The sequence below is a fragment of the Nicotiana tomentosiformis genome, chromosome 7, assembly GCF_000390325.3.
Source record: "Nicotiana tomentosiformis chromosome 7, ASM39032v3, whole genome shotgun sequence".
Taxonomy (NCBI): domain Eukaryota; kingdom Viridiplantae; phylum Streptophyta; class Magnoliopsida; order Solanales; family Solanaceae; genus Nicotiana; species Nicotiana tomentosiformis.
Genome location: NC_090818.1, coordinates 29,009,161 through 29,028,951, shown reverse-complemented (window position 1 = coordinate 29,028,951; position 19,791 = coordinate 29,009,161). Strand labels below are relative to the sequence as shown.

At 40.2% G+C, this 19,791-nt stretch overlaps 1 protein-coding gene across 1 annotated transcript; it reads right to left on the bottom strand.

Moving 5' to 3' along the window:
• Nucleotides 1-11,970: 11,970 nt before the first annotated feature.
• On the bottom strand, nucleotides 11,971-15,596 carry LOC138895408 (uncharacterized). Its single transcript, XM_070180094.1, has 4 exons — nucleotides 15,435-15,596; nucleotides 13,725-14,290; nucleotides 12,951-13,107; nucleotides 11,971-11,979 (listed from the first exon to the last, which is right to left on the bottom strand). The coding sequence occupies exons 1-4, from the start codon at nucleotides 15,594-15,596 to the stop codon at nucleotides 11,971-11,973; spliced, it is 894 nt and encodes a 297-aa protein (XP_070036195.1).
• Between the last annotated feature and the right edge of the window lie 4,195 nt (nucleotides 15,597-19,791).

The window sequence follows — 19,791 nt, the reverse complement described above, 5'->3', positions numbered from 1 at the left end:
TTTGAAGTAGTATCCCAAACATAAGATAGATAAGTTAAACAACCCTTTTTCAACCATATGTTGAGCCTTCATAAAAGAAATAACCCGATTAAATGAACTAACAAACGAATCCTTCCACTCCAAGCTAGGAAATTCTGGAATAGCCAAGGTAAAAGTTTTGGCATGGCAATCTAGAATAGCATGATATGGAGATAACTAGTCCATGCCCAGGATAATTGCAAAATCGGTCATCTCAAGCAATAGGAGATCTACTCTAGTTTCATAACCAAAGAATATAATAATACAGGACCGGTAGATCCGGTTCACAACAACATAATCACCCATCGGAGTGGACACATAAACAGGAGTACTCAAGGACTCACGAGAAACACCCAGGAATGGAGCAAATAGAGATGACACATATGAATACGTAGATCCTGGATCAAATAATACTGAGGCATCTTTGCCGGAAAAAGAAATAATACTTGTAATCATGGCATATGAGGCCTCTACATATGGTCTGGCCGGAAAAGCATAGAATCGAGCTGGAGCGCCAACTGGCTGGCCTCCGCCTGGCTGACCTCCACCTCTAGGACGGCCCCTACCCATCTGTCCTTAACCTCTTGGTGGTCGGACAACTGGTGGAGCAACTGGCCCGGTAATCATAGGTTTCTGACCTTGTTGCACTAGTTTACCCCGAAGCCTGGGGCAGAATCTCCGTATGTGACTGGGATCCCCGCACTCGTAATAACTCTTTGGTGCGATGGGCTGCCGACTAAGAGTCTGGCCCTGGGGAACTGAATACCCACTGGGATGACCCTGAATAGCTGGTGGGCGATAAGAACTCTCTGGTATAGCACTGAGATAGGGTCGCACTGGAGCACCTCGAGGAGGCGATGGTGCTGGATATGGGTGCCTGCTGGACTGCCCTCTCACGAACTGACCTCTGCCCCCAGACGGAGCACCTCTGAACTCTCCAGAATACCTGAACCGCTTATCTCTCATAACCTGCTCTCGGCTCCGCTGACGTACACCCTCAATCATGTAGGCTATCTCCATGGCTAGCTCATAAGAAGTACCCATCTCAACCTCTTGAGCCATAGTGGCATGAATGCCAGTATGTAAACCCGCAACAAACCTCTGCACTCTCTCCGCCTCAATAGGGAGTATCATAAGTGCATGGCGAGATAACTCAGAAAACCTCGCCTCATAATCGGCCACCGACATCTGACCCTGCTGGAGCTGCTCAAACTGAAACCTCAACTCTTCCCTCTGAGAGGGTGGAATATACATGTCCAGGAAAATATAGGTGAATCTGCCCCAAGTCATGGGAGGAGAATCTGCTGGTCTGCCAAGTACATAAGACTGCCACCATTTATGGGCTCTGTCCTTTAGCTGAAAAGTAGCAAAGTCTACCCCATGAGATTCCAATATCCTTATGTTGTACAGTCTATCCTTCCACCGATCAATGAAATACTGGGGATCCTCAAGTCACTCACCCCCAAAGACAAGAGGATATAGTCTAGTCCATCTGTCCAATAGTTTCTGCGGATCAGCGGCTGCAGCTGGCCTGGGCTCAGGTGTAGCTACTACCACTGGCTGGGCTCCACCCACGGGTAGTGCACCCTGGGTCTGATATATAGCAGCTGTCTGTCCATGAGCCTGTGCGGTAGGGGTCTGTGCTCCCCCGCCCGCTTGTGATGTAGTTGGGTCTGCCGGAAATAAACCGGCCTGAGCCATAGTGTCTATGAACCGCAACATACGACCCATGACATCCTGAAATCCCGGTGCAGATGTGAAATCCACCGGAGCTCGCTCTGCCACAGGCACCTCAGCCTGTTTCTCAATAATGGGATTCTCTGTTGGACCCACTGGCGGCATAACTGGAACAGTCCTAGGACGTCCTCGCCCCTACCACGGGCTGGATCCCTCCCTCGACCTCTGCCTCGGCCTCTAGCAACTGGGGGAGTAGCTCTTCCTTGGTATGGAACCTCATTAGAGCGCGTTCTCACCATCTGTGAGAGAATAAGAGAAAGATATTTAATACTACATCAATTGCATTATGGAATATGAAGAAAGGTAGTTTTCTAACACCCTATTGCCTCTCGAAGGTAAGTACAATTGTATTCGTACCGATCCGCAAGACTCTATTAGGCTTGCTCATAACTTGTGAGACCTACGTGAACCTAGTGCTCTGATACCATGTTGTCACAACCCAATTTCACCTATAGGTCATGATGGCGCCCAACACTACAGCTAGGCAAGCCAACAAATAAATTAAACATATATAAATTATTTTCAGAAAAAATTCTAAGTAAATTTTTATTCTTTTACTAGCAACATTAAAGAGAATAGAAAAGACACCGATTTATTTAAATTCAAGAAAAAGATACCAATTCCAAATTCTACCAGTGTTTGTGCCAAGACCTAGTATCACAAGTGTATGAGCATCTAGTAGATTATACAAAACTCCAAATACTATCTGAAATAAAATAGACAGAATGTAAATACAAGAAGAGACACTGGTAGCTGCAGAATGACTCAGAAAGGCAGCTCACCACTACGCCTCTGGATAACGTCTGTGTAAGATGATAGGTCCTCCACTAGTACTTGCCTCAAGTCCTGCACAAAAAGTGCAGCAAGTGTAGTATGAGTACGTAAACAACGTGTACCCAGTAAGTATCAAGCCTAATCTCGAAGTGCTAGAGACGAGATGACCGACTATGACACTCACTATGGGTCAATAATAATAATTGAAATAAAATTAGAATATCTAAATCAACATGATTCACAGAGTTAACAATAATTTATTTAATTAGCAGAAATAATAAAAATCCTTCAAACGCAATAATTTCCAATCTATTAATTAAATTCACGAGCTGCAATTAAGATATCAAGGTATCGTGTAATTATTATTATTAGGCACAATTTCTGCCGAGGTCGTACGACCCTATCCATAGTGTCGTGTACACTGCCGAGGGACGTGCGACACGATCCATAGATGCATCTATCATGCCAAGGCGTTCGGCCCGCTCCACAAGAAAGGAGGACATTTTCTTATGTACCTCCGGAAGGAGAGTATATTTATTAAAAGATCAATTTGAGAGGAAGAACAATTTCTTTTAACAATTAATTAATTTAAATAGAAAATTTAAGCATATGAGATTTTCATCTTTTAATATTTTTACCTAACAATTCACAATATATATATATATATATATATATATATATATATATATATATATATATATATATATATAATTAAGTAAGGAATACAACTTGCACAAGTAATTCATGCTTTTAGTCCTAAACTACCCGGACTTTAGCATTAAGAGTAGCTACGCACGGACTCTCGTCATCTCGTGCGTATGTAGCCCCCACAATTAGCAAAAATTATTTATTAAATTATCTATGGGATAATTTCCCCCTCACAAGATTACACAAGAGACTTACCTTGTCTCAACGTCCACTTTGCGATTACCACGTCGCGTTAAATTCTCAATTCGATGCCGAAAAATCCGAAGCTATCCAAATATTATATAAAATAATTAATACATGTTTAATAATTCAAATTTAGGCTATTAAATAAATTACTCTAACCAAAACAGTAAAATTTCAAAAATTCACCCCGGGCCCACGTGCCCGAATTCCGAAAATTTTCGGATGAAAACGTTACCCATAATCTCAAGAACTCAAATATATAATTTCTACCCAATTCCATAACCATTTTCGTGGTTAAAATCTCATTTTTATAATAATCTAGATTTTATTTTTTAATCTAAACCTTTGATTTCTAAGATTTACTAGTTATAATCTACCCATAATCTATGTATTTAACTCAAGGGTGTAGAATTGACTTACCTTCCAATTGCTAGTTGAAATTACCCTCTCAAAAGCTCTGAAATCGCCCGAAAATGGAGGGAAAATGGGCTCAAAATGGTTGATTTCCGTTCTTTTAAGCTTTCTGCCAAACAAGCCTTTCGCACCTGCGGAGGTGGGAACGCACCTGCGACTTCGCACATGCGCAAAAGCCTCGCAGGTGCGAGTTCCACTCGTGTGACCAAGCCTCGCACCTGCGCGCCTAGCCTCGCACCTGCGTGTTCGCAGGTGCACCAATGTTCCCCACCTACGGTGGCAGGCATTCCCTCATCCTTCCGCTTCTGCGAACAAACGTCGCATCTGCGATGGTCGCACCTGCAACTGTCCAAGCGCAAGTGCGATCGTGCCAGAAGTAGAAAGCTTCAGTACAAATTTCGAAATTGGTCCGAGCCTCGTCCGATTAACACTCGGGGTCCCGCACGAATATACCAACAAGTTTGCAATTATAAAACGGACTCGCTCGAACCCTCGAAACGTGTAAAGCAACATCAAAACTAAGAATCATACCCCAAACCAAATTGAATCAAACTTAAGAACTTCAAGTTCTTCAATTTACTTACAATACGCCGAAACGTACTTAAACTACCGGGAATGACATAAAATTTTGCGTGCAAGTCTTAAATCACTATACGGAACTATTCCGGAACTATTCCCAAACTCGGAATTCCAAACGGACTTCAATTTCTCAAAAACCTACTCCAAACCAAATTTAAAGAACTTTAAACCTTCAAATAGTTGATTTTCACTATTAAGCGCCAAAACGTTCCCGGGTTATCCAAAACCTGATTCGAACATACGCCCAAGTCTGAAATCATCATACGAACCTATTGGAACCGTCAAATACCGATTACGGGGTCATTTTTTCAAAATGTTGACCGAAGTCAAACTTGGCCTTTTAAGGCTAACTTAAGGAACCAAGTATTCCGATTTCAACCCAAATACTTCCAAATCCCGAACCAACCATCCCCGCAAGTCATAAATCATTAAAAGCACATATGGGGAGTTTTATTTTAGGGAACAAGGTTCTAAATATTAAATTCAAGGGCTCAAGTTACCTCAAAGAGAAGGTGTTAGGCACTCCTCGAGGTTCACAATTGTGGTCCCGGCTGAACTTAAGATTATGTGGATTGTGATTAAGTTAGGTGATCAAATAAATAAAGGAGTTCAGAAGTCACAGAACTTTATTACAGCATGTTTGACACAGATCTTAATGCGAATATAGGGATACAACTATTTAGATCTAATAACGACATACAAAGAGAAGGGGTGGGGTGGGGGTGGGGGGGTCCTAAGGTTTTTAGCCTAAAGGATTATCCTGTGCAACATAAATAATACTTTGTAACTCCCTCAAGATGGGGTGTTACTCATATTATTCAGCGGTCACATACTATCATCTCCTGCTACCCGATTACTATGTTAAAGTTGTTACCTAGAAGCGTTCAAATTCAATTATAGGTCGTACCCTATGCGTGCACTACCCATCCCGTACCTATGGTCCAGGAGGTATTGGACCTTTATTTTGGATGGTTCTAGACCTCACTTAGGCTGCTCAGAAATGTCAAAACTAGGCGACATACAAAACATATTAAACTTCACATATAGGCAGTCAAGGCTCAAGTTTGCCTCCACACTTAAGCAACAATTGCACGCAAACACATATACCGATCAGGAATATGCAGAATCCTATAGATATGCTTTCTAGGCGATCAAAGTATGCAAGTGATTTCAGATGCGGGATATAGCTTATAGACAAAATTATGCGGGTATCATAAGCTAATTGTTGGGAGTTTTAAGTTACCAATCCTATATGTGCGATGCCTAAGTGATTTATGCAGTTGGATACAACAGAATCTGCTAGGGAAAGAGTCCCAGAATTATTCATACGACGGGCATGAAGCAGTGTTTATATGGTCTAGAATTAACCAATTATAGCGAGCAATTATTTTCTATAGGCAGGATCTCTAACGCATAGTACTTTAGAGCTTGTTTTATTTATACTTAGTCCTATGAACAAGATTTCTAGTGATCAATGTGGTACAATAGCAAATGAAGTGATCAAAAATCCTCTAGGCATAATTTCTAGTGAATAACTGAAGCGAATTGAAGGAAAATTCATTTGTTCCTATAGGCAGGTTTCTAGTATATTCGAAAGTAATCATGCAAGTTGAAGGGGTGCTTACTCCCTATAAGCATGCTGTTTATAAACACGTAGCAGTAGACATAGTATTTGAACTCTTGATTAATAGTGCGTGTATGCTTCTCCTAATGTCATGATCTCTACATTGCTCATGTAATTGAACAACACATATAGCGAACACATTATCAAGTCCTATAGGCATGGCATCTACCCATCGCATGTAAATATTAAGATCTACCCTCATTCCCTTTTACTAACAACCCTAATTGTTTATACAAAGATTATTACAGGCCCAACAATGAGTAAAAATATTACATAACAGTGAACATGCCCACAGTAGGCCCAAATAAAATAACTAAATACCCAGCCTTACTGGGCCTTCAACAAATAGCCACATTCAATACACGATCATGGGTCCATAGAATAGACCATATCCATTCAAATTAGCCACATCACCAAGTGTTGCACCACTTGGAACAACCAATATAGACATGCAGTACATGACAGGGAAATAGAGTATTAGGGACAGTTTTGGAGGTTGAGAGAATGACTAGGACCAAGCGCAAGTGTGTAAGAGTTCACAAGGGTCTCAATTGGACCCCGAGCAGCGCTCACACTAGGTAGGTCAACAATAGAACCTAGATAGCCTTGGCTTTCAGCCGGCTAAGAATGAGAATTCAGAATAGCATGAGTAGCAAATAAGGAGAGTAGATAGTGATAAAGGGACAGAAATTAGGTACTACACCAAGTTAAGCATACATAGCAACTAATCAAGCAGGCCAACAGGTTCAGCAAGACAACAAAGCACCACATAGATAGTCTCATATTGAAAGAAATTGGGGAAGAAACAGGTTTTCAAGATATACATTATCATTCATGAGATTAAACCAATTGGGACCTAAGAGGTTCGGATTAAGCCAAGCATGCATCTTAGTATCATAAGACAAACATGTTAATTCTCATCGGGAGGCAAGATTGTATTGAAACATGATAGGGAGCACACATTATGACAGTCCAAGCAATCACTGAAGGAACATGGGATTAAAACATACTGGGGGTATATTAGCAGGGAAGCAAGATCACAGCTGAGGGAAAAGGTCTTATAACATTAAAACACATTGTGTATGCAAGACAAATATCATAGAGATTCAGTACAGAGTGAAGAGTAAGCTCATGTTAAATAGCACATGTAGGTATTCTAGCAACGACACAATAGACTATTTACCTAAAGAAGGTCCAGATTGTGCTAAGTATAGGTCTTGATGTTATGAAACTGGCATGTTAACTCTCATCAGGGAACAAGACAATATTTAGACATGACATGTGTACACATATTGTGACAAGTCAAGTAATCACTGAAGGAACAAAGAATTAAGTGAGCCAAAGATATGTTAGGGGACATATTAGCAGGGGAGCAAGGTCATAGTTGATAATAAAAATCTTAACACAGATCAGAACACATTACATATGCAAGATAATCATTGCAGAGATTCAGAACAGAGGGAAAATAAACACATGTCAAATGGCAAACGTAGGCATTCAAGTATTGACCAGTAGACTAATTAACTAGGGAAGGTCTAAGCTATGCCAGGGATTCATCTTAATATCAAAACAGTTCAAACATGGTAGGGAAAAAAAGTTGAGATAATTGTTCTATAATTGAAAGCCATCATTAAAGGAGTATGAGATCAAGTGAGCATGCTAAGTGACACAATAATATAGAAATAAGTCATAGTTAACAGTGAAGGTCTTAACACGAGTTATTACAGATGTGAGGCATTCATTATAGAGATTCAGGACAAAGTAGGTAAGCATATTCATGAACATTCAGACACCAATACACTAGTTAAACGAGCTTAGGAGGGTTCAGATTATCCATGTTAGACATAGACAATCTCAGAACTAGTAGCATTAGGAGGAGTTAAATGCTAGAGAGATTTAAAACGAGTGTAAAGCTAACAGAGTTGTGCATAAAAGTAGCCCAGAAACACTTTAAGCCATAGATTTTAGAAGCGAGAGTACATGCAATTCAGAGACATATAAAAAATGAAATTGCAAAAGATCAAGCGACTTACCAGTTAAACGGACAACAACAAAGAGCAAAAATTCCACAAAACCCAGAATCTCAAATGCGTCAAAGTTCCCAAGAGTTTCAGAAGAACTCTGGGCAATGCTCGCACCAAGAGAAAGTTCGAATAACAGAATCTCAGTGGTCTTGGCTTTTAGGCGGCCAAAATGAAGTACAGAACAAGAGAATGAGGGAATCATAGAACAAAGCTCCAATTTTTAGTGAAAGTATATCGATTCCAGTCTCTCTTTCAAAGGGGAATGGGGAGGGGTTTATATAGTGACAGAAATCGAACCGGTAAACAAGGAAAACTGTAAAATCAAACATAAATAAGTAAAGGAAGTATAACATGCAGAATCAATAAAAAATGGATTAGGGAAATAATAGGTAAACCCTAATTGACAGAAATCAAAGAATGACCGAAAATCTTGGCTAATCGGACCCATATAGCCATGGTCATGATATATATGGACTAAATACTGTCCAGATTCAAGTGATTGAAGTTGAATGGCCGGATTCTGAGAGATAGTACTTGCCATGTTTAGGCAAGTACTAGGTGATACCATAGTTTTATAGAAAATAACGAGATAACACACAAAAGGTAAGGAAATCATGGAGAGAATCCATGGTTGAGACGGATTTGGAGAGATTTGAGGGGGCGGCTAGGGTTTCTGTGGAGAGAGGAGAGTTTCGAGAGGATTTGGGGGCGGCGAACGGGCGAAAATAAGTCTTTAGGGTTTAGGGTGAGGGGTAATATAAAAGGGGTAGGTTAATTATGGGTCTTTGATCATTTAAGATCAACGACCAAGATAACAAGGGAAACGGGGCAGGTTATTTGAGACAAGTACCGACCGGGTTTGAGACTAAGGGTCGTTTGGCTTTGGGCTGGGATGGACTGGGCTAAGGTTTTGGTAGTTTTGGGCCACTAATGTGGTCCAAAATTGGTTAGAATGGGCTATTATTTAAATACCCAAAATTTTATCAGAATGATTTATACAAAATACTTAATAAATAAATAAAAATATTATTTATGCACTGAAATGCTTACAATAATAACTTAGTATTATAAAAAATATAAATATGCTATTTTGACACAACTAATATAAAATAAAGAGCAATTGTGTATGAATATAGGTCATTATTTCAAAATTAGATAAATATCTTTAAAATGCTAATATAATTATATGGAATGAAATAAAATATTTTAAACATATATTATAGGTGCAAAATAATAATTTTAGGTAACTAAGTCATCAGAAAATAATTTTAAGGGATAATTTCTAGATATTTATATAATTTAAATGCAAGAAAATTAATTTAAGAGCTCTAAAAATATGAAAAATATAGGAAATGCTTGTATAGATATGTAAACGATATTTATCTAATTTTGAAATAATGACCTATATTCATACACAATTGCTCTTTATTTTATATTAGTTGTGTCAAAATAGCATATTTATATTTTTTATAATACTAAGTTATTATTTTAAGCATTTCAGTGCATAAATAATATTTTTATTTATTTATTAAGTATTTTGTATAAATCATTCTGATAAAATTTTGGGTATTTAAATAATAGCCCATTCTAACCAATTTTGGACCACATTAGTGGCCCAAAACTACCAAAACCTTAGCCCAGTCCATCCCAGCCCAAAGCCAAACGACCCTTAGTCTCAAACCCGGTCGGTACTTGTCTCAAATAACCTGCCCCGTTTCCCTTGTTATCTTGGTCGGGTTTGAGACTAAGGGTCGTTTGGCTTTGGGCTGGGATGGACTGGGCTAAGGTTTTGGTAGTTTTGGGCCACTAATGTGGTCCAAAATTGGTTAGAATGGGCTATTATTTAAATACCCAAAATTTTATCAGAATGATTTATACAAAATACTTAATAAATAAATAAAAATATTATTTATGCACTGAAATGCTTAAAATAATAACTTAGTATTATAAAAAATATAAATATGCTATTTTGACACAACTAATATAAAATAAAGAGCAATTATGTATGAATATAGGTCATTATTTCAAAATTAGATAAATATCTTTAAAATGCTAATATAATTATATGGAATGAAATAAAATATTTTAAACATATATTATAGGTGCAAAATAATAATTTTAGGTAACTAAGTCATCAGAAAATAATTTTAAGGGATAATTTCTAGATATTTATATAATTTAAATGCAAGAAAATTAATTTAAGAGCTCTAAAAATATGAAAAATTATAGGAAATGCTTGTATAGATATGTAAACTAAATAATGATGCGTAAAATGCTATTTTGAAGGCATGTATATATATATATATATATATATATATATATATATATATATATATATATATATATATATTGGAAAATATGAGGGCAAAATTGGGGATCAACAGCTGCCTCTCTTTACCCGGGAATGATGAAAGAGTTATCGTGTAAAGAATATGATGACCAATTTTGGCCGAATTGAGTGAGGGATGGTGTGATTTGAAAACTAGGGTCGAACCCTAGTTCCTGAGTTGCCTATATATCCCCGGTGTTACGGGAATCAGGCCGTGTGTAGTTCTGGATCCAACGGTGAACTGAACCGATGGAGTTGTCATAGGAACGGTCGTATGCTTCGAAAAGAGTTCTTTTGGGCAGGACAATATTAGATGAATTTATAAGGAATTGTGAATGCGAATCTGAAACGTTATGGATGTGTGTCAAAACGAGTATCTGAACGGTTATCAAGTAAGAGTGGGTAACCGATGGTGATTCGTTGCGTTTGAAGTAATTGCACGATGTGAACGTTAGACGGAAACTAGGGCAAAGATTGCTCCCGTTAGGAGAACGGTTACTTTCTGGATTACCTGCAAAACTTAAAACACGATGCATGCAAATATATATGGGTTATTGCGAAAATTCAAACTTGATGCAAATTCCCTTTGGACCATGAAGATCGTCTTCGGACGGTAAGGATGATATTCTTAGACCATGGCATCCTGGGCTATGAAGTGTATGAGAAGGGATTCGCATGCCATGAAATGATGTCCTCGGGTCATGAGGATGGTGCCTTTGGACTATGACACCTTTGAATAATGATGTACAATTTCGAGAGATCCTCAGGCCATGGAATAATGTCTCCCGGCTATGAGGATGATGCCTTCGGACTATGACGCCTTCGGACAAAATGGTGATATTTCAGCCTATGAATTGCAAAGATATGACGCTTGGTCACATGCGAAGATGAGACAAGACAAGGCTTAGTCTTGTGTAAGATAAGGGCAGTGCTTAGCCCTAGGTGAACAGAGGATAGTGCTAGGTCTTAGATGGCGTAGTGAAGATGGTATTTAATATTGAGGAAAAGGCAGTGCTTAGCCGTATGTAAGAGGGGGAGGCAAGGCTTAGCGTCATGCAAAAATAGGAGACAATGCTTAGTCTCATGCAAAGAAGGGGAAGCGGTGCTTAGCTTCATGAAAAATAGGAGACAATGCTTAGTCTCATGCAAAGAAGGCAGTGCTTAGCCTTGTGCAGTTAAGGAGGCAATACTTAGCCTTATGCAGTTAAGGAGCGATGCTTAGCCTCGTGCAAATAGGAGACAATGCTTAGTCTCATGCAAAGAAAGGAGACAATGCTTAGTCTCATGCAAGGAAAGGCAGTGCTTAGCCTTATGCAATTAGGGAGGCAGGGCTTAGCCTCATGCAAAATAGGAGACAATGCTTAGTCTCGATGTAAGGAAAGGCAGTGCTTAGCCTTATGTAGTTAAGGAGGCAGGGCTTAGCCTCATGCAAAATAGGATACAATGCTTAGTCGCATTCAAAGAAAGGAGATGATGCTTAGTCTCATGCAAGGAAAGACAGTGCTTAGCCTTATGCAATTAGGATAGATGATCTGCTATCTTGAAGGTAGTGACCTGACGTGTCTGCAGATATTATTATCTTACTGTGCCTGCATCCAAAGAAAAATTATGAGTTTTGTAGGGGAAGGTCGGTACGCGCTTTTGTCTTTTGCTTTGCCTATGCTCCTGTCTTGAGATCCTGTTTGAGTCACCCTGGGTAACATCTGGTTGTTTATAGAAATAAAGTTTTTCGAAAGAAATGCGTGCATTTGATGAATGTAGTTATTTAAAATATAGTAGTATGCAATATCGACTAAGTTAGATGAACCAATGACTGTGACATATTTTAGAGACATTGCGGCTTCCTTGCTCTAGAATTTTGTGGGTCCTCCTCAAAATTTTGCCCCAGTTTAAAAGCAATTCTTTGACTGTTCTGTGTATGACGTAGTGGGCTCGACTTGCTTTAAAATTTTGAGGGTCCTCCTCAAAATTCTGCCCCAGTTTCTGGCCATGGTAAAAAATGAAGATTTTATTGAGATGTGACCGAACCCACAGGGCTGCCTACATATCCCCTCTTAAACAGGAATCAGGTCAAGCGTAGTTCAGTTACATCAGATGAAGAAATGAAAACAATCTAAACATAGTATTTCTTGACTGTGTCTGAGTTGATAGGTTTTGGCCAAACTTCTCCGTCCATCTCTGCGAGTATGAGCGCTCCTCCTGTTAGTACTCTGTGAACCATGTAGGGCCCTTGATAATTAGGTAAAAATTTCCCTTTGGCTTCATATTGATGCGGGAAGATCCGCTTCAGCACCAGTTGCCACGATGTGAATTGTCTAGGCCTGACCCTTTTGTTGAAAGCTCTAAACATTCTATTCTTGTAAAGTTGACCATGACATACTGCGTTCATTATTTTTCCATCAATGAGATCCAGTTGCTCATAACGACTTTGTATCCATTCTGCATCACTGAGTTCAGCCTCTTGTATGATTCTCAAAGAAGGAATTTCTACTTCGGCGGGAATGACAGCTTCAGTGCCATAGACCAGCAAATAAGGAGTTGCCCCGGTTGATGTGCGAACCGTGGTATGATATCCAAGTAGGGCAAATGATAACTTCTCGTGCCATTGTTTGTAATTATCTATCATCATCCTTAATATCTTCTTGTTGGTCTTATTGGTGGCTTCCACAGCTCCATTCATTTGTGACCTGTATGCTGTGGAATTCTTATGCTTGATCCTAAAAGTTTCACACATGGATTTCATCAAATCACTGTTAAGGTTGGCGGCGTTGTCGGTGATGATTGATTCTGGTGCCCCGAATCGACAGACAATACGATCCCTAACAAAATCTGCGATGACCTTTTTAGTTACAGCCTTGTAAGATGCGGCTTCAACCCATTTTGTGAAATAATCTATGGCCACTAGAATGAACTTGTGCCCATTTGAAGCGGCGGGTTCGATTGGACCGATGGCATCCATCCCCAAAGCGGAGAAAGGCCAAGGTACACTTGTTGCATTGAGTTCATTGGGTGGCACTTGTATCATATCCGCATGTACTTGGCATTGATGACACTTTTGGACATACCTGATACAGTTCGTTTCCATAGTCATCCAGAAATATCTTGTGCTTAATATCTTCTTAGCTAAAACAAATCCATTCATGTGTGGTCTGCAAGTTCCGGCATGTATCTTTTTGAGCAATTTGGATGCTTCCTTGGCGTCGACGCACCGTAATAATCCTAGATCTGGAGTCCTTTTGTACAGAATTCCTCCACTTTGGAAGAAATGGTTGGACAATCTTCGAAGTGTGCATTTCTGAGTATGATTTGTGTGCTCCGAGTATTCTCCTTTTGCCAAGTATTCTTTGATGTCATGAAACCACAGATTTCCATCTCAGTTTCTTCTTCAACATGAGCACAATAAGTTGGCTGATTATGGATCCCTACTGGAATAGGATCGATGAAATTCTTGTCTGGGTGTTGTATCATGGAATATAGAGTGACCAACGCATCTGCGAACTCATTCTGGATTCTCGGAACATGTTTGAACTCTATTTTTGTAAACCTCTTCATCAACTCTTGTACGTAGTACAAATATGGCAATATTTTGGTATTCTTTGTAGCCCATTCTCCTAGAACCTGATGTAGCAAAAGGTCTAAATCTCCAATTACTAGCAATTCCTGAACGTTCATGTCAATGGCCAACTTGAGCCCCAAGATGCAAGCCTCGTATTTTGCCATAATATTGGTACACGGAAACTTGAGCTTTGCGGATAATGGATAGTGTTGACCTGTTTCTGATACTAAAACCACTCCAATACCTACTCCTTTGAAGTTTGCAGCTCCATGGAAAAACATTCTCCAACCATCATAGGTTTCAGTAATATCTTCTCCTACGAATGATACCTCTTCATCGGGAAACTATGTTTTTAGTGGTTCGTATTCTGCACCCACAGGATTTTCTGCTAGCTGATCTGCCAACGCTTTCCCCTTGACCGCCTTGTGAGTTACATAGATGATGTCAAAATCACTCACTAATATCTGCCATTTTACCAACTTTTCCGTAGGCATGGGTTTCTAGAAGATGTATTTTTAACGGATCCATTCTTGATATGAGATATATGGTGTAGGCACAGAAGTAGTGACTCAACTTCTGAGTTATCTACGTCAAAGCGCAGCAGGTGCAATCCAGCAAAGAATATCGTGCTTCGTAGGGTGTAAATTTCTTACTTAGATAGTATATGGCATGTTCCTTTCTTCCCATCTCGTCGTGTTGTCCCAAGACACAACCTAAAGCCCCATCCAGTATAGATAAATAGAGTAGCAGAGGTCTCCCAGGTTCTGGTAGAACTAGAACAAGTGGTTTGGATAAATATTCCTTGATCTTGTCAAAGGCTTTCTGGCATTCTTCAGTCCAACTTGTTGCAGTGTCTTTCTTTAACATTTTGAAAATTGGTTCACAAATCATAATTGATTGTGCTATGAAACGGCTGATGTAATTGAGACGTCCCAAGAAATGCATCACATCTTTCTTGTTCTTCGGAGGTGGAAAATCTTGGATAGCCTTGACCTTTGACGGGGCTAGCTCAATTCCTCGGCGGCTGACAATGATCCCTAATAACTTTCCAGCAGGGACTCCGAAGGTACATTTTGCGGGATTTAGTTTCAGCTTGCATCTTCGAAGTCGATCGAAGAATTTTCTCAAATCTGCTATATGATCTGTGCTTCTCTTGGATTTGATGATGACGTCATCCACGTACAGATCTATCTCCTAGTATATCATGTCATGAAAAATGGTTGCCATGGCCCTCATATAGGTGGCTCCAGCATTCTTTAGGCCAAACGACATCATTTTGTAACAATATACTCCCCATGGTGTAATAAAAGCTGTCTTTTCGGTATCCTCTTCATCCATCCAGATCTGATGATATCCCGCGAAGCAATCCATAAAGGATTGGAATTCATGCTTGGCACAGTTATCAATCAGTATGTGTATATTGGGCAAAGGGAAATCATCTTTGAGACTTGCTCTGTTTAAATCCCGATAGTCAACACACACTCTGACCTTCCCATCTTTATTTGAAACTGACACAATGTTAGCCAACCAGGTCGGATATTCAACCACTCTGAGAACCTTAACTTTGATCTGCTTGGTGACTTCCTCTTTTATTTTCAGGCTCATATCTGGTTTGAACTTTCTGAGATTTTGCTTTACAGGAGGATACATAGGGTTGGTAGGTAGTTTATGAGCCACTATGGACGCGCTCAAACCGGTCATATCATCATAGGACCATGAAAAAATATCCTCATACTCTTTCAAAAACTAGATGTACTCTTCCTTCTCTGACGGTGATAGGTGAATGCTTACACGCATTTCCTTGACTGTTTTGGAGTTTCCCAAATTAACTGTTTCGGTCTCATCCAAATTGGACTTAGGCTTGTTTTCAAAGTTTTCCACTTCTCTGATAATTTCCTCGGGTATTATATCGTCTTCCAGATCCTCTGAATCATTATCCTTATATTGCGTTGTCTCATTACATGTCACAGTGGTAGGTTCATCGGGATAGGTAATAATAATAATGTAGAGAAAAAAATGTAAAGAATAATAATAAATACTAAAATAACAATGCATTAGATAAATCTTGAAAGCGTCAAACAAGTATGACTCGATGACTCGAGCAATTATTTCAAAACAAAATATGCTTAAAACAAAATACTGAAAATGTCTTAGATGCTCATAAAATTACTTTCAAAATAAATAGTGCTAATTGCCAGGCTACCTAGGAATTCGACGGTCCCTTGATGGTGCAGCAGTCCAGTACTTGAGAATAGCTCCCTTCTGCACGGTCTGAATAATAAGGCCTTCCTCTTCCTCCTCCTCAACTATCGCACTGCAATCCGTGTCTTCATCATCCAGAAACAGATTCTTTATGCCAACTAGAACTTCATTTTCTTCGGACTCCCACATCATGTCATCTTGATGAAATGACTGGTTCAAATGTGGTACTGGTTGCTCTAGAGGGTAATAAGGACCACGACATGGTGGAGACCAATTCTGATACTCGTGCCAGGTGTATTCATACCCAAGCCCAAAAGTTGTGCTGTGAGGCTTTAGATGTATCGGTTTGGTGATCCCCTGGATATTTTTACCGAGACCCTTGCCAGGTTCATACCATGCCCATGCCAATATGCCTTCTATCTTACTGCTCTACCATTTGTCCTTTTCAATTGCGTTGACGCGCTCGATGCGATGGTATATTTCTCCACCCAATTTCCTTCTATTCTCAATGACCGGAACAATTTGAATGGTCTAAATGGGATTAATTCCGTCTCCATAGATGATCACTTCTTGATGATTCCATTCAAACTTCAGGACCTGATGTAGAGTAGAAGCTACGACCCCAACGGCATGTATCCAACGTCGTCCCAACAATAGGTTATAAGTAGTAGATATGTCCAACACTTGAAACTCAACATCAAACCAGGTTGGGCCCATCTGTAGGCTGAGGTTAGTCTCCCCAATTATGGCCCTTTGAGACCCATCACATGCTTTCACATTCATACTTCCTGCTCGTATCTCTTGCAGTCCTTTACCAAATATTTTCAGAGTAGTTAGTGGACATATGTTGAGACTCGAACCCCCATCTGTCAGGACTCTGGCAATGAACTTGTCCTCAAACTGCACTGTGATAAGCAGTGCCCTGTTGTGACTTAGTCCTTCTGGTAGCAGCTCGTCTTCATGAAAAGTGATCTTGTGGCTTTCCGGCACTTGCCCTACCATGTTGGCCATCTCTCCACTAGTGATGTTGTTGGGTATATAGGCTTCATTCAACACCTTTATCAGGGCATTCCTATGTGCCTCGGAGTTTTGCAGCAGTGATAAAATAGATATTTGAGCAGGGATTTTGTTCAGATGATCAACTACAGAATACACTCTTGCCTGCACCCTTCTCCAAAGATCATCTGGTCCAGTCTCAATGACAGTCGATTTAGATGCAGCTTCTTTGCTTGTTACTCCCAAATGCTCGAGTGTATAAACCCTACCAGTTCTGGTCATGCCTTGCGCTGCACCTGTTTCTTCCATTTTTGCCTTTCCTTTCCTTCTTGCTTCCGCAACATAATCCCATGGTATAGCATTAGACTTATAAGACGACGTAGGTGCTACCATCACGGTGAAGGGCGTTGTTACTTCAACCTCAAACAGAGTTGGTGCAGCTACCTCAACTTCAATTAGTGCCTGAGTCTGTACCATGATAGGTGTGAGAGTGACTGGAGATGTTTCAGAATTACCCCCTTCTCGAATGAATCCAATTGACCCCTCTGAGTTCCATTCTTCATCGGCCTCTATCACATTTACTCCTCCACTCCTGTGATCTGGGAGAGGATTGTTACAAATATTGGGTGCAGCCTCCTTTGCCTGTATGACTTTAGTGTCAATTAGTGTCTGAATTTTATCCTTCAAAGTACGACACTCATCAATAGTATGACCTTTCATGCATGAGTAATAGGAACATGTCCTATTTGTGTTAATCTACTGGGAAGACTTTTCCATAGCAACAACGGGAATGGGAGTGATATAACCGGCAGCCTTCAGTCTCTCGTACAGTTGGTCTATGGGTTCAGCAATTGGGGTGTATTGTCTGGGTGGTCTGCGGTCGAAATTTGGTCTAGGTTTTTGGTAGTTTTGGCGGGCTGGTGGTGAGTGGTAGTATGTTGGTTGGGTGTTATAAGTATGGTAAGTGGTGGTAGGTTGTTGGTATCTGGGAGGTGAAGGTTGATATGTGGGTGGAGGTGTTTGGTATGTAAGAGGAGACTTTGGACCTTGGGCTACCATCACTGCACCTACTTCTTTCTGGAGATACCTCCTGACTGTAAGGCTTTATTTGTGGCTTGGAGTGCTTCAAAATTTGTCACCATTCCGCTTTTGATCCCTTCTTCTATTCTTTCTCCCAATTTGATGATGTCAGAAAATTTATGATTTTCAATAACCATCAGTCTTTCGTAGTATTGCAGATCCTGAGCTCTGACGAAGAACTTATTCATTTGTTCTTCTTCCAGTGCTGGCCTTACCTTTGCGGCTTCAGACCTCCACCAGGTAGCATAGTCGCAGAAAGTTTCCGTTGGCTTCTTCTTGAGATTCTGATATGTAGAACATATTTGGTGTGTTTTCTGTGTTAAACCTTAGCTGATCCATGAAATCCGATGCCATGCTCACCCAATTAACCCATTTCTTTGAGTTCTGACTGATGTACCAAGACAGGGCATCTCCAGTGAGGCTTCTCATGAACAACTTCATGCGGATTCTTTCATCCTTGCCAACTCCTACAAGCTTGTCATAATACGTTCTCAAATGCACCTTCGGATCACCAGTCCCGTCGAACATTTCGAACTTAGGAGGTTTGTAACCCTCTGGCAGTTCTACATCTGGCTGAATACACAAATCTTCATAATTCAAACCCTCAATGCCTTTGCCCCCTTCGACACTTTGAACTCTGCCAGTAAGTTTCTTGAGTTCCTTCGCTATGTTCCTGATGAGCAGGTCCTTCTCGGCGAATTCAGGTATGTATAGGGTCTGTTGTGGTATGTAGGGTAAGGTTTCCACATACATGGGATTGCTTTGGTGGATTCCAGGAATCTGGGCATAATGGTGGTCATTGGTTGAGTTTTGAGGGTCAGAAGTAGGCTGTGGTGCATTCTGAGGGGTATGGTATGTGGTTGTTTGTGGGTATTGAGTTAGATGGTGATGGTGCTGTTGAGGAGTAGGTATCAGTGGAGGGTTGTGGTTCTGAGGAGGTGTGGCGTATTGATGTGGTGCAGGTGGATTTTGTGTGTTTTGGGGAGGTACCGGGTTTTAGGCGTTTGTATTTTATCGATTAAGGTTGGGGACATTTAGGGTGAGGTAAAGGTTTGACAAGTTCCGAACCTGCTCAAGTTCCCCTTGTAGCTCCAATATTTTATGTTCCAGACGCAGGACCAATTCATTCTGTGCTGGAGTATTTTGACTGTCCGAGTTTTCAACGTTCTTTGTATTGTCCTTTCTGATACCGCTTAAATCGTCCATTTTTTCTTTCCCTTTGCTTCTGCCTTTAGGATCACTTAGTGGAGAAGGAGGTAGAGGACCTCTGGATCTAGTGTGATATGCGGATGATGCCAGTATGCACGAACCAACCTTTGGGGAATGGAAATAAACAAAAGAAAACAAAAACAAAAAAGGTAACCAAGTCAGTAAGGGATATTGAAAGGATGTTTGCGATATTGAACATGTGTTGCAGAATCAGTAAATAAATTCGCATCCTAATTTGGGGGACCTCGTTGTGCCCGAGGTAGGCCTAAGAGACACATAGACTTGGAGAAAATTGATGCCAACAATTGTGTGATTTCATTAATGCGAAAATGAATCAGATCCATACTAAAATGACAAT